Raw genomic sequence first — 16,116 nt, 5'->3', positions numbered from 1 at the left:
ATCTTTAGAAATCTCACACTGGTACCGGCTTTGTGTTTTGTGAAATCTGAGTGAAAGTGTTCTTAAAATGAACATGTGCTGGGTCATCATCCAAGACTACTATAACATGAAAGATATGGCAGAATGCAGGTAAAACAGAGCAAGGGACATACAATTCTCCCCCAACAACTTCAGTCACAAATTTAATTAATGCATTAATTTTTAACAAGCATCATCAGCATGGAAGCATGTCTGCTGGAATGGTGGCTGACACATGAAGGGGCATACGAATGTTTAGTGTATCTGGCACATAAATACCTTGCAATGCCGGCTATAAAAGTGTCATGCAAAATGCCTGTTCTCACTTTCTGTTGACATTGTAAATAAGAAGAGGGTGGAATTATCTCCTGTAAATGTAAACAGACTTGTTTGCCTTATGGATTGGCAGAACAAGAAGTAGGACTGAGTGGACTTGTAGGCTCTGAAGTTTTACATTGTTTTGTTTTTGAGTGCAGTTGTGTAACAAAACAAGACAAAAAACCCTACATTTGTAAGTTGCACTTTCATGACAAAGAAATTGCACTACAGTACTTGTATGAGGTGAACTGAAAAAAATACTATTTCTATCATTTTTACAGTGCAATAATAATTTGTAATAAAAAAGTTATACACACTTTGATTTCAATTACAACACAAAATACTGCTAATGAGTTAACTGCGATTAATTGACAGCCCTGATTACAATAGAAGATCACAAAAGAATAGTAAAGGGTCTCTTTTGCCAAAGCCTAGAAAACAAAATCCCACTTTGCATAAGCTGATGCAAGCTGAAAACAAGGGAAGGAAAAATACCGTTTACTTCACTGACATGCATGCCATGAAATACTGAAACTCCTACTACATTATTTTGGAGCTTAGACACTTAATGCATAATCATTATCGAGTACAGCCCAGGAGATGCATTTTCACTTCTTTTAACTACATACACAGTAATGTATTCATAGTGCAAGCGCTTGAAACTATTTGAATCGGAAAAGCTAAGAGTTTTCTGTGGAAAATGCAAAAGCAATTCATTCACCTCATGCCCTCCCTGAGTAGGAGATAAGTCATTCAAATCTAAGAAATCACTTTGAATTTGAAGAGCTTTGATGATTAAAAGTACAATTATAGTAAATCAAGCTGACAACAAATAACAATGTGGTTTCAAGTTTATCGCACAAACACTTCCTTATGAAATCTACTTATTTTTTTCTAACTCACCCTGAGATCTGAATGTCAAGATGTGTTCTGTCACTTACATCATCAGTAATAAGGTTTCTGTAATTAGAATTTAGCTGACAGTTTTGTTGAGGATGCAGGACACAAAATAGAATCCAGTCCACTAATCCATAGCAATGCAGAGCTTTTATAGATAACAGTATTTAAAAAATTGTTTTTGTCTGTAATGCAATAAGAATCTGAATACACATGGGGACAGAGCTATTGATGAAAAACTTGCTATTTTTACTGAGCCAGTTTCCTATCATTACACTAACACCCCTTTTAAAAACAATTTTTATGAGAAAAATGTAAGTGGTTTACTTCACATATATTTTGGCATGAAAGAAGAACAGTGTAAGGTAATTGGAATCTCACAGTGGAAGAGCAGAAAAAGGAGAGAGCACAGGAAGGAACCCAGAGCTTGAAAAATAAACTCTCTTACTTGTTAGTGGCAAATATGAAGTGTTTGGACCCAGCTGTTTCTGCATAATCTAACCTTTCACTGAAGAAAAAGAGTACTAGCCTGAAGACAGAACTGCATTAAGGAGGCTGTCTTCCTGAGCCTGCAGACATCTCTCATTTGTCTGCTGCTAAGCACTGCACCAGAATGAAAAAACTATTCAGAACCCCATGGGCACCACTGAAAGTGACAAAAATGAAGTTAATTGCATAAAGGTGCTGCTTGGAGAAGCTATAATTAGCAGCAGAGGCAGGGGCTGAAGTTGTTCATGGAGATTTATGTAGACTAGCAGAGATTCCCCATATCCCTTCCATAAGTCAAAGGCCAATACATAAATGGACCCTCTGAACAGAGATCCCAAGTGATAGGAATCCTAGCACTCTCCGCAAACCCCACAGCAAGGGTGTAAGGGACCCAGAGTCCCACCAGAGCATTGTCTCTTCCTCCCTAGTTTTCATCTCAGCCTCTGATTAAAAGGTTTAGTTCTTTGGCTAGGCCATGTATAATTTTTCAAGATCTACAAGAAACCAACTGAACGAGAGAGGAGAGGGAAAGTACAAAGAAATCCCCACTAAAAGGTAAGCAAGCCCCTATTCTTGTTCCCAGCATTAACAGTATATGAAATCTGAATTTACTGTCCGACAGGCTCTCTTTAAATAGAAAAATAAAATCTATTTTTTCCCCTCCAGTGAGTACTTTCTTGTCTCTCCTAGATGGTAACTAGTTAGCTCTGGGCTAAATGAGTGCACAAAGCAATGCTATTCACAGTGAACTATTTATGTAATGTGGCAAGATGACCAGAACAGGGGATTCCAGGTCATCGGTGCCTGGTTATATCCACACAACCTTTAGAACAAGTGTTGAATTCTGGCCAAGAAGTTTGCAAGATTCTTCAGGGGATTTAGCAGGAGTTCTACTTAGATGCTCTTTGGATTGCAAAGCTGTTAACGTAAGTTCTATGAATGAATTCATGGCAATTTCTAGCTAATATCAGTAAATTAGAGCCTTTCCCCCAAGTACTGTAAGGAAGAAAAGAAAAAGGAAAAAAAAAAAAAAAAGGCTGTCAGTCTTGATTTGGGGGGCATGTGGAATCCTTAGGGGGCCCTAACACCACTTTGCACTAAAATATACTGATACTTGGACAAAAGTCACTTCTGCAATCCAGCAGAGAAAGGACAAATTGCCTTCATCTTACCATATGGAAGGAGTCACTCCAATTAACTGGCTTAACATACTGAAACTCAGTGGTTTCCCAGAGTCAGACAGCTAGTGACAGGGATACTCTTGTAAGAATAAGCATAAAGTACACCAAAGTCACCCCTAGGGAGCTTGGCCTTATTCCAAAACTCAAGCATGCTCATTAGGACCTGCCCATATGCCCGCTACAAGTGTACAAGACTGCCCCCTTTAAGTAGCAATGTACTTCCCTTCAGTGATTCTGTTGCTTCCTCATCCTGGCTACCCAATCAGCTGCTGAACATGGACCAGAAGTGACAGCCACTTTAGGGTGACCAGACAGCAAATGTGAAAAATCAGGACAAGGTTTGGGGGGTAATAGGACCCTATGTAAGAAAAAGACCCAAAAATCGGGACTGTCCCTATAAAAATCGGGACATCTGGTCACCCTACAGCCACTTCACTGCACCGCTAAAAGGTGCCAAAAAAAGCCCAGGTACCTGAATTGGCAGTGGCCTCAGAAAGCAAATCAGCACTGCATCTCTTCCGCCCCAGGAGAGTCAGGCCTAACACAGAGACCAAGCAGAGGACAGACTAGGACAGCAAGCATGGCAATCCAGAAGTTTAATCACCAGCACAGGCACTAATGCTTGTGGGTTAGGATGGACTTTGAGTGATGGTGAAGGGTATGGGATGGATTAGGATGGGCTTTAAAGCTGTGTGTTGCCTCATTCCACTCATGATTAAACCCCTGTGTATAAGAGCTAGAAGGTAGTGTAATAACCGGTGTCTCCCTGACCTGGACAATGGGAAAAGGCTTTGACTAACAGCTCAGTAGAATCAAGCAAGACAATATTACCTCTTAGCTTCTGATAATATTCTGAAAAAAACCTGGTGGAATTGGTATCATCATGGTTGTGCCCATACTAGTCTTCTCCACGCCACCTCACGCAAAGATGTCCCGCCCACTGCTCTCAACAGCAGCAGAGCTCCACTAGCAATTGCGGGAGCACTAGTGTATACAGGACTTCAGTTGCCAGTGTCATTTTAGTCTGTCTGGTCTAGACAGCATAGTTAGAATACCAATCATTGCCTGGAGCTCTGTCTACATTAGTGCTCCCTCCGCTGCTACTCCTGCACTGATGTTCGCAATGGTGGAGAATTTATTTTTTTAAGAAAGGCTGAGATCACCCTCTCTGGCTAGAAGGGGTCTGGAGGATATTAGCCAGAGGTAATATCTGAAGGTGTAGCTTGATTCTAGCAAGTCTGTTAATTTCAGACATTGACCGCTGAAGCTCAGTGTATACAGTAACTCCTCGCTTAACGTTGTAGTTATGTTCCTGAAAAATTCAACTTTAAGTGAAATGATGTTAAACGAATCCAATTTTCCCATAAGATTTAATGTATTTGCTGGGGGTTAGGTTCCAAGGACATTTTGGGGGGGCAGACAAAAGGCATTATATATTGTACAGTACTGTACTGTGGCTGGGAAGTGCCCCTGGCTTACCTCACACAGGCACAGCCCACTGCAGGCAAGGACGCTAGGAAGCACCTTCGCAGCAGCAGCTTCCCCGGAGAAGAACAAGCACCGGGAGATGCTCCGGGCCCACCTCTTCCCTCCCCCCGCGCTCCACTCCAGGCCCACCTCTTTCCACCCCCACTCCACCTCCTCTCCAGAACAAGTCACATCCCCGGTCCTCCTCCCCCACCCCAGAAAGTCCTAAGTGCCTTAGGACTTTCTGGGAGGGAGGGGCAGGAGCAGAGATGCGACACTTCCCCACTCCCCCCCCCCTCCCTCCCAGCACTTCATGCTTAGGACTTTCTCGAAGGGAGGGAGGGAAGAGGGGGGAGTGGAGACACAGCGCTTCCCAGCTCCTCCCCTACCCTTCCAGAAAGTCCCAAGCACGGGGAAGCGCTGGGAGGCAGGGAGGGGCGGCGGAGAAGAGGAACTTGTACAATGCTCCCTTGTAAAGTCGCTGTAAGATTCTGTGGAAGAGCAAGCAGTGGACAGAGCAGGCAGTCAAACAACATTATAAGGGAGCATTGCACAACTTTAAACGAGCATTTCCCTAATTGAGCAACAACATAACTTTGAAACAACATTAAGCGGGAGGACGTTAAGTGAGGAGTTACTGTATTTCAGAGCTATATATTTAATGCCACTTTGTTAAATCTCACACTTGAGATTCCTGCATTTTAGAGATCAAAACAAATCACTGATTTATGCACAAATTAATGCACTGTCTAATCAAAATCCTGAGCCACTCTCCCCAAGTGATTAACTGCCTAGTCAACAATCTGCTCTTGCCAATCAGAAGAGCATTTGCAAATACAAACCAAACATTCAAAGTTGTTGGTTACATTAATAATGCAGGCTCTACAGTTGCTGGATTCGAACTCTGGTGACAATACCAATACATTGGCCTCAGGAGATGTGGGGGTTATGTGCAGTGAAGAGCAGAAGGTGCAAAGAGCATGCCACAGCACTGCCAATGAAGCCAACCAATTCAGAACCATATGATCCACAATGAGGTGCTTGATTTAGAGGGAAAAGATTGTTTTGAAACAAATGTCTTTGGCAGTATCTGACCTACTATTTCAGTTAACCCCTCATTGAAATTGCTCCAGTTAGCACCAAGGTGGTGACCAAAGAACATGAGGAGTTTAGTTTATATTATTGTTTCTTCCCACCACATCCACTCCTACTCCTTTAAGAGTGTTCTTTCCTCACCTCTGATCTTGGACTTTTTTTCCAGGAAGGAAGTTTAGATAGTTAAAAGAGTAACCAAAGGAAGCAATACTCCAAGACCATTGATTTGTTGCTCCACCTACATGTTTTTGTAAGAACATACATATATATATATATTTTACCTGTGTGGTAACCATAACTATCTTTAGAATCTGCAAACCTAGTTTCCATGGGATTTGACGTCTGGCTCTGTATTTTTCACATGGGTTCATGAAGTAAAACTTCAAATCCTTCTTTAGAGCATCCTCTTCTAGATCTGAATCTGGTTGAGCCATCATACGTCTGCCATAAATAATATGTTAATTAGAAACCCACAGAATGTCTTGGCAGACACTTTACATACATTACAGATTCATCTCACAGATCTGTTTGACTTAGAGGTCTATACAAACTGTAATGAAGTTTTTAATAGTAAAATTGAAGAGACATTCTCCTATTACAGTGTAGTTACCAAACCTATTTCATCACACTATGCTATCCCAACTGCACATCTCAAGACAGCATTGTGACTATTCTCCAAAATACCTCCGCCCAATAAAGTGATTTTATATTCATTATACAGGTTAGTAAATGGTTTTTTAAAAAAAATCTATTCATTAAATCTAAACATTTTGAAGCATTTTGTTTATATAAACCACAACCTTCCTTTAACCTTTAAACCCCTTTAGAAAAGTACTCAGAGACCAAAGGTCTAGGCTTTGAAGCACACTGACAAAGCAGCGTGGGAAAACCTGCACTTTCACTTCCTGTGCATAAGTATATTTTTAGTTTAAGGGCCCATCAGTTGGGCACTTTTTACAAGCACTAAATTCACTATAAAACCAAACATCTCCAAACACACCAAAACATCATGTTTTAAATATAAACAAACAAGATGTACACATTCTTTGGTGTCATATATAGTAGCACATTCAATTCACTTGTAGAAACTGATGTAGAGTGAAAAAGTGAGAAACTTTTCTTTCCCCTTCTCTTCTCACACTTCCTCACCTTTATTTCAAATGCAGCAAGTGCTGACTTCCTGTTTAAGTCTTAAAGATCTGAACTCAACTTGTAAATTTTTCTAATTAAAGACAATTTCATTTGTAAGTACAAAAAAGTAACATGTTCTCTTGCTCCCGTTAGACTTTCAGAAAAATATTTCCAATATCCAAAGTTATATATTAGGATAGCAATTTCCCAGTCTTGATTGACACTTGAAAAATACATATTTAAAGTTTTCAAACATGCATTCATTCATATCTGATCTTCATTTGATCTGGTCTATATGCAATGTATAGTGTACTTACAGTACGTTATAGAATTCAGAACTGTATGTTGCATGAAGTATACCCCCACAAAACAACCAACCCTCTTCTCAAACAGCAAGAGTGTAGAAGTAATTTTCAAGTCTAGGAGGAGCAGTACAGTACCACTCCCAGGTAAGCAAGTAAAAACAGATTTTATCACTGAAGTCCAAAGGTTACGTTTATTATACAGTGACTGATTTTATGGTACAATTAAAAAAAAAGGAGAGGTGAGGAGTTCAGTCCAGTAGAATTACAAAGATGCTAAGAGAGCTTCAGAAACATCAGGGGGGAGGGCGAAATCAGAAAAACTAATTTTAAAGTTTCCCTAAGAAAAACAAGGCACCAAGCTGGGCTAGTTTTAACCATGTTAGGAAAGTGGTTAAAGGGATATCAACATGAAAACACAGATTTCTGCCTGAAAAATGTATACCTAGTGTAGTTACCAGAAACATTTAAAGATTGCTTTTAGATATCGTAATTAGCAAAACAAAATTGTTTTTTCAGTTTGCATCCTTCGGGCATTTGACAGCAATCTGTGTCTAGTAAGATACTGAAAAGAGCTTTATAAACATCAACAAGATTTTTTTAAATGAATATTTCTTTAAAACCTCAGGACATACTATTTGGAGAGAGGTTCTTCGTTTTGTTTTATGTTCACCTATCTAAAAAACATCAAGTTGATTAATAAACAATAATAATAGCACTTTCACTCTTTTGTAGCCCTTTCCATCCAATAATCCTTAGCCCTAATCGCCACAGATTTTTACTGATACCATCAGCTTCCCTTATTAATTGTCTGCATTTTCTAACTGCTGGTTTGTAAGGTTAAGGAAAATAACAAGGAAGTCTTTGAAACATATGAAACCTATGGAACATATGAAATCCTACCAATGGCACTGGTCCAATACTAGATAAAGATGGTAAAATTGTCTATCATGATAAAGAAAAGGCAGACCTATTCAATACACATTTCTATTCTGTATTTTGAAAGAAGCAGGATGAAGTATTAATATTTTACAGTGTTAGTAAAATACTTACTAAGGAGGATGTTACACAGTAGCTGTTATAATTGCATATTTTAAAATTTTCACGACTGGCTAACTAGCACACAAGAGAATTATAAGAATAGGTCAAGGAGCTCTCTGAACCATTAATGTTAATTTTTTAATGAGTGTTGAAGGAGTAAGGAAATTCCAGAGAACTGGAAAAAACTAATCTCATACCAATATTTAAAAAGGGAACTGACAAAGGCAAAATATTGGAAAGACAGATGCAGAATGCAATTAATAAAGAATTACATAATTTTTTTTTTTTTTTTAAAGATCACAAATTTGGTTGACAAAGGTAGCCATGTTGACATAACAGATTTCTGTAAGGCATTTGACTTAGTCCTGCATGATGATTGATTAAAAACAAATTAGCACTATGCAAAAATCAGGGAAGAGGGTGCTTCTAGTGGGGTTCCAGAGGGATCCCTATTCTTGGCCCAATATTATCCAATGTCTTTATCAATTATTTTGGAGACAACATTAAATCATTGTTGGTGAAGTCTGTATATCACACAAAACTTGATAGAGTAGTAAATAATGATGGGGACAGCTCAGATATATAGACTGGCCTCAATTGCTTGCTAAGGTGGTCTCGTTTGAACATGCATTTTAATACAGCCAAAATCAAGGTCATATATCTAGATACAAAGAAATTTTGCCCAAAGTCTCACAGGTAATTCTGTGTCATTCGGGAATAAAATGCATGTCTCCTCTTTTTTAGTCTTATGCTTCAACATGACTGTCCTCTTGTTATTAAGTACTGCCATGATAAGAAGTTCTGTGCTTAATGACTTTAACTAACATATACACCCTCCCCCCACAGACGCCAATCTAGCGCAAATGGATTTGTTTACATTACAAAATTTTATCATGTTCAAACACAATTATGAAGAATTTAGATAAGCTTACAGAATGCTAACCATAATAATAGTGATGACACCTAGCTCTTAAACAGCACTTTTCATCAGTAGATATCAAAGCGCTATACAGAGAAATTGACACACACAGAGGTGAAGTGTCCATGACTGACAGTTAGCATAGCCCAGAGTAAATCACGTTCAATGTCAGCTAATTGTAATTAAATGCAGCTAGTCACTATTTGCCCTGATCTATGAAGACCGCTCAGTCATAGTCATGTTGTATCAAATAATTCAACTTTTCTCAGTGCTGTTTGAACATAACATGTTACAGGGTAGACAAGGTCAGTGTGGACAGAGCTGTTGCAGCATCAACTGTGGCAGTCTGAGACCGCCTTTGGCAGGATTCAAGCCTGGTTTTCAGACACAATTGTAATAGGGTCTGTAATGGTGTTGCATGAACACAAGGAATGTTCTAACATTAAAAAAAAAAAAAAAGTTAACTGGAAGTTTTAAAGACAGTGTAACAAATCCTAAGGAGGATGGGGCCTAAGCTTACTGCAATCTTAATTTCTGCAGTACAAACCAGAAGTGCTTCGAGATATATTGTCACTCTTTAATTAGTTTGCTTTGATCCTCTCTCACAGTACATTTGACTATAAATAGTCAATAAACTGAACTACTATGAACATCCTCCTGAAAGAGGAATTACTGGATCCAAAGGTCTCCATGGTTGTGCATTAGCAACACAAACAGAGGTGGCCACCTATCTCATGACTGAAAATATTACACTGAAAGAGACAACTCTGTGCTCTGGTGTTAGAGAAAACAGTGGTTTCCGCCAACCCCCAGCACTGGCTCCTCTCCTCAGCCCCACACAAGAAGCTGCTTTGAGCTGAATCCTGCAGCAATACTGCCATGGGTGAGGGGAATGGGGATGAGCATGGATGGATGGATGCAGTATGTGGAAGGAAACAGGCCCAATGGGCAGAGCTGCTCTAGTAGAAACAATAAATTGTTTCAGGAAGGAAATGTAACACACACGGTTAAAAATACACTGGGTGAAAGCTTTTGTTGTTGTGGTTGCTGCCGCTGTTCAGATGCAATTCCTAGACCATTAAAAGCCCTTTGCATTGCCTCTGTCTCCTCCACTTCAGCAAATTTCAAATGCCTTGGGGTGCCCAGAGAAATGTAAGAGCATCTAACCAGTTCCAGGGGAACCTTGGCATCTGCACAGTGAGGGCTTGATTCTGATCTCTCTGTACATAGTTCTTATGCTGGTTCCAACTCCATGGACTTCAGTGGAACTACTCCTGCCTCCTATCAGCGCAAGTGAGAGAAAAGTCAGGCCCAGAGTCCTTTCAAGTGTCAAGTAAAATATATCTACCACCACCCAAAAAAATCCACTTTAAAAAAATAAATGTCCTTACCCTATTACTAGCAATACTTTCCATCCTAAAAGCTGCACAAGCTTTAAGGAGCATTTAAAAGTCTTGTTTCTCCTCCTTTTTGGCGGGGTGTCACTTACTAGTTGCATCATGCTCAGCTGGGGACAGCCAAGCTTAGGACATTGCAAGGGACCCTCCTGCCCATGCACTGGAGAGCAGCGTTATGATAAATAACATCGGCTGCTCAGGTGTGCTCCCCAAGTCCCAGGCACTGGTGGGGGGCAGGCGGGATTTTAAAACCCAAACCTCTGAACTCTCACTGATGTAAAAGTCAAGTCACTCCGCTTGGGCAGCTTCAGTGGGAAGAGCGACGGGGAGGCTCCCCGAGGGCCCCTCAGTGACAGCCAAGGGGGTGACGGGTCCCAACCCCCTGAAGAACTGCCTGGCTCGCGCCTGATCCCCAGCACACCCGTGGCCACCGAAGCGCCACGCTCCCAGGTAGCCCCCAGCCGCCCGCTCACCTGGTCACCAGCGTCCGGCCCCTGGCCACATACCCCACCGACAGGTCCATGGCGCACGCCGGCCGCGGGGCCCTGCCGTGGCCACTGCTGCCCGGAGCGGCGCGCTCGCAGCGGGGCGCCGGACCCATGCAGCTCCCGGGCGGGCGGGCGGGAAGCAGGCGAGCCGGGGCAGCCGAGCTAAGCCACCACAGCCGGATCCGCGGTCACGTGGCGCCCCAAGCGAGTCCGGAACGGAGAGTAACGGGGCGGAGGCGCCTGGCGCCTGCAGCCCGAGGCATTGACAGCGGCAGCGCTCGGGGCTTCCGAGGAGCCGGAGAATCCCCCGGACGCGCACCCCCCGCGGCAAGGAGCGCGCGCCTTGGTTTTAAAGCAGGAGCCTTGAGCTGGGGCTCGCAGCGCTCTGCAGGGCTGGGACGCGGTTTGCGGCTGCCGGAGTCCGTTGCTTCCCACGTGCTGCTTGCTTGCCCCTCAAACCTGCTGCCTGCGCCGCGAGCGGCAGCCTCGCCCAGCGCCCCGGCCTGGGTGTTCATTTCCGATCCCCAGGTCGCCTTCCCCAGACCCCCGCGCTGCACCTTGAACGGGCGCAAATCCGCGCCTGTTAGCAGCGCTAGGGGCTGGCCTTCACTAGCACATCAGTCACTCAGAGCTACTAGGGCTCGGCTCCCCTGCAACAGGCAGGACCCAGAGTGTTCCAGTCCCGCTAGCCTGGGGCCGCCAACTTTCAGTCACAACATTTGCACGTGGCAAGCCGGGCCTAGCAGCCAAGCTAAGTGCGTGCCCTGGGAGAGCACAGGGAGTAACCACACCTCCCACCAACACTCCCGATTACACGGAGCGATTGGATTAGCAATTGGTAACTCAGGCTGCAGCTGGAGACTGGCTCTGTCCCCGGGGGGGGCACTAGCTGGCTAAGGTTATGTCTTCACTAGCAAATGTTGCAGCTGTACTGCTATAGCACCTCCCTAAGAGGCGGTAGCTACATTGAGGGAAGCTTTTTTCTGTTGACCTAGCATTGTCATGACCAGGGGTAGATGGTCTTAAATACCTCTCTCAAGGGTGTGGATTTTTCACCCTCCTGAGCAACATAGCTGGGTCTGCCTAGGGTTGCCAACTTCTCTGGATTGACCAGGAGTCTACCAGAATTGGCATCGATCTCCCGATGACTATTGAAAGCAATCCGGGAGATTTTAATAGGTCGCTGAAAGTCCAGTTGGCGGCACAGCAGGGCTAAGGCAGGCTCCCTACCTGCCATGGCTCCCGGAAGTGGCCGGCATATGCAGCTCCTAGGCGCAGGGGAGGCCAGGGGATCTCCGCACATTCCCCCTGCCACAAGCACCGACTCCGCAGCTCCAATTGGCCAGGAACCGGAGCAGCAGGGGTGGTGCCTGCAAACAGGGGTTAACCCACACACCTCCTAGGTGTGGTGTTCTATCCCATCTAGTGGCACCAAGACCAGTTAGAGCAAGGGAGGGCAAACTTACAGCCCATGGGCCAGATCTGGCCCATCAGGGCTTTCGATTTGGCCTGCGGGATTGCCAGCTCCGTGGCACAGCAGGGCTAAGGCAGGCTCCCTGCCTACTCTGGCCCTGCACCGCCCCCCCACAGATCCCATTGGCCAGGAACAGGGAACCGCAGCCAATGGGAGCTTCCGGGAGGGTACCCAGGAGCCACTGCCAGACATGCTGGCACTTTTGGGAGCAGTGTGGGGACAGGGACAGGGAGCCTGCCTTCAGGCCCGGATCCAGAGTTTTGGCTGCCCCAAGCAGCAAAAAAAAAAAAAAAAAAAAAAAAAAAAAAAAAAAAGCCGCGATCGCGATCTGTGGCGGCAGTTCGGCAGGAGGTCCTTTGCTCCGAGCGGGAGTGAGGGACCATCTGCTGAATTGCCGCCTAATAGCTGGACCAGCCGCCCCTCTCCAGAGCAGCCGCCCCAAGCATCTGCTTGCCAGGCTGGTGCCTGGAGCCGGCCCTGCCTGCCTTAGCTCCACTGCGCACCGCTCCCACACCGGAGCGGCTCGAGGTAAGTGGCGCCAGGCCAGATCCGCGACCCCCTTCTGATAACAAAAAAAGATCCCAGGAGGAGGGACTGAACCTGAGTCTGCCCGAGCCCCGCTGCCCCGGGCCAGGGGGCCAAAGACAAACCCCAAGGGCTTCAGCTCTGGGGAAGGGGGACTAACCAGAGCCCTATTCCCCAGGGCTGAAGCCAAGGCCTGAGCTCTGCCACCCAGGGCTGAAGCCCTTGGGCTTTGTCCCCAGGCAGTGGGGCTGAGTCTTAAGCTTCAGCCCTGGCAACACCATTAAAATGGGGTTGTGACCCCCTTTGGGGTCTTGACCCAGTTTGAGTACTGCTGCTCTACAGCCTTAGTTAAGAGCCACATGGCTTTTAGTTCATGCAGTAGAGGCTCATGCACTAAGCTCCAGAGGCCCGAGGTTCGATCCCGCCCGCTGATGACTGGGTCTGTCAGCATTACAGGGGCAGCACATGAAGCCACTTAGCTGCCCCTGAGCCTAGGAGCCAGAGGGACACGCCAGTTGCTTCTGGGAGCCGCCCAAGGTAAGTGCCGCCTGCTCCTTAGCCCCCTCCCGGAACCCACATCCCTCACGCCCTCCTGCACCCCAACCCTGAGCCCCCTCCTGCACCCAAACTCTCTCCCAGAGCCTGTACCCTGAACCCCCTCCTGCATGCCAAATTTTTCATTTCTTGCCCCACCCTGGAGCCCTCACCCCCTTCCATACCCCAATACCTTACCCCCCTGGTGAAAGTAAGTGTGGGGGAGAGCAAGCGATGGATGGAGTGGGCATGGGGCCTCAGAGAAAGGGCAGGTAGGGTGACCAGATGAGAAAATATCAGGACACATGGGGGGGTGGTCACCGGCAGAGCAAAAAAATGGAGTGCCGCGACATATCAGGACAAATTGTGTCCCGACCAAACATTGGTCCGGACGCGGGACAAATGCCTAAATATTGGAACAGTCCCAATTTTATCGGGCCGTCTGGTCACCCTAGGGGCAGGGTAAGGGTGTTCGGTTTTGTGTGATTATAAAGTTGGCAACCCGAAGTCAACCTAACTTTTTACTGTTGAGCTGGGCTAACTAGCTCCAGTTTAAAGACCCACTTACTTTGAGCTAGAAATGTGTGTGTGGACAGGAATCAGGTTTCTGGGAAACCCATGAGCTAATACTTCAACAAAGACAAATAGCTGGACTGCGATCTCTTCGGGGCAGGGGCCGTGTTTTGTTCTGTGTTGGTGTAGTGCAGGGGTGGGCAAACTTTTTGGCCCGAGGGCTACATCTGGGTATGGAAATTGTATGGCAGGCCATGCATGCTCATGAAATTGGGGTTGGGCTCCGGCTGGTGGTGCAGGTTCTTAGGTGGGGCTGGGGATGAGGGGTTTGGGGTTCAGAAGGGTGCTCCAGACTGGGACCGAGAGGTTCGGAGAGTGGGAGGGGGATCAGGAGTGGGGCATCTCGGGTGCAGGCTCTGGCCAGCGCTTACCTCAAGCAGCTCTCAGCACGTCCACCCTCCACCTCCTATGCGGAGGCGCGGCCAGCCGGCTCTGCTGCATGCTGCCTAGTCCACAGGCACGGCCCCTGTAGTTCCCATTGGCCAGGATTCCTGGCTAATGGGAGCGGCAGCAGTGAGGGGAGCCCCTGGCTGCCCCTATGCATAGGAGCCGGAGGAGGGACATGCCGCTGCTTCTGGGAGCCGCGTGAAGTAGCTCCTGACCCTACTCCCCAACTGGAGCGGGGCAAGCCACAGATCCCACTCTCCAACGGGAGCTCGAGGGCCGGATTAAAACAGCAGGCGGGCTGAAAGCGGCCCACGGGCTGTAATTTGCCCACCCCTGGTCTAGTGCCTAGCACCGTGGGGTGCTCATCCCTGAAGGGGAGTCTGAGACTCTACTACAACATCTGAATAAAGATTGCATTAAAACAGGACTTCTCACTCAATGGAGATGGGGATATGTCATAGTTAATTTTATCAGGTAGTTGTGGATAACTCTGTGGTTCCATTATCATTTTGTTGATATTAAATAAGCACAACAGTTGGGCTTAACATATTGTTATTAGCAGGATTCGAATTCAGGTATAATCCCTCTTCTGCCATGATCTAAATGTTTAGCCTCGGCAAGCTCACAGTGTGATAATTTTCTCTCGTATGGAAGCTCATTTTTGAGCTATTTCCTCTATTAAATTGAATGTATAATGGCTCATTCTTTAAACCAATAAGAAAAACAGGACCACAAATTCTGGAACTTGGTTTGACCTTTTTCTTACTGACAGTTGTGAATTCTAAGGCCAACTCTTTGTTATACCAAAAAGAAAATTCACAGGTAAAAAACCATTTTATGATTTAAATTTTTGTCAGATTAAAGCAGGATTTAGGCAGATGCTACATGTGTCCAAAAAACAAAAAAATGCAGGTATCATCAAGCTTAGTTTTAGCAGGCAGAAGAGCTCTTTCTGGTTGAGACTGGTACAATTAAAATACTCTAAATATTGTTCTGACCATGTTCCTCCCTGGACTTCAAAGTCCCTAATGCTTTCCGGGGGAGAAATTCAGGCCAAAGCTTTTTGAACATCTAAACATTACTTATCCTAAAGTTGTTTTTTGATAAATCTTGACAAAAATTTAAAGGAAAAAAGTGCAGACAGTATTTCACAATGTATTTAATGATTTCAGCAGCTGGAACAGTACAAGCTCCATTAATTTTTGTTTGATTATAGTTTTCTATTACAGTACTCTAAACCAATGGTCTCCAAAGTGTGGTGCGCGCACCCCAATGGGTGCGCAAGAGGATCCTTGGGGTGCATGGCCAGAGGAGCGCTTTTTTTCCCCCCCTTTGTCAGGCCGGAGGCAGAGCGTCTTTTTTTTTTTTTTGCTTTGGCAATTTGGGCGCTAGAACTGGCGTGTCAGGGGGTGCATGCTCAAAAAAATTTTACTGATGGGGTGCGCGATCAAAAAAGTTTGGAGACCACTGTTCTAAACACCACAAAATAACTTATACAAATACCTCAAAGGAAAAAGAAATGACCAGTTCAGTTTGTCCAGGTTGAAGTTGACCAGCCACCAAGAAATAAGTAAATATTGATTACACAAACTTAGGCCGAGGGTGGGGGAAGAGTAGGAAACAAATTTAGGGTTAGATGGGCCTTTCTGATGGGGCCAGGAGCAGCCCCCCCCCCCCCTTCCTTTTCAATTCAGAGTTTTTAAAACTACTTCAGAAGGGCTCTAAGCTTATATCTCAGCTTTTTAAAGGGAACATTTTGAAGTGCACATACAGGGCCAGATCCTCAAACCTACTTACTGTAGTTCCCTAACTTACATTGAAATCAACAAGATTTAGGCACTTAAATACCTCTAAGATTCTGGCCTCTAACTCTTCAATTT

General features: G+C 45.1%; 1 protein-coding gene across 3 annotated transcripts in view; it reads right to left on the bottom strand.

Annotated features, from left to right (window-relative positions):
• MCOLN2 (mucolipin TRP cation channel 2) overlaps positions 1-10,894 on the bottom strand; it is a 41,394-nt gene extending 30,500 nt beyond the window's left edge. Inside the window, exons 1-2 of one of the 3 annotated variants that reach the window (XM_054036451.1) lie at positions 10,729-10,894; positions 5,747-5,906 (exon numbers count right to left, since the gene is read on the bottom strand). In XM_054036451.1, coding sequence (XP_053892426.1) covers positions 5,747-5,906; positions 10,729-10,856 — 288 coding nt within the window. In that variant the 5' untranslated portion in view covers positions 10,857-10,894. Of the gene's footprint in view, positions 1-5,746; positions 5,907-6,913; positions 6,997-10,025; positions 10,101-10,728 lie in introns of those variants that run through there. The other 2 variants (XM_054036453.1, XM_054036452.1) reach the window with 2 other exon arrangements.
• Between the last annotated feature and the right edge of the window lie 5,222 nt (positions 10,895-16,116).

Source organism: Malaclemys terrapin, chromosome 8, assembly GCF_027887155.1.
Source record: "Malaclemys terrapin pileata isolate rMalTer1 chromosome 8, rMalTer1.hap1, whole genome shotgun sequence".
NCBI classification, from domain to species: domain Eukaryota; kingdom Metazoa; phylum Chordata; order Testudines; family Emydidae; genus Malaclemys; species Malaclemys terrapin.
The sequence above is the reverse complement of the archived record's forward strand: the minus strand, read 5'-3'. Positions and strand labels throughout refer to the sequence as shown.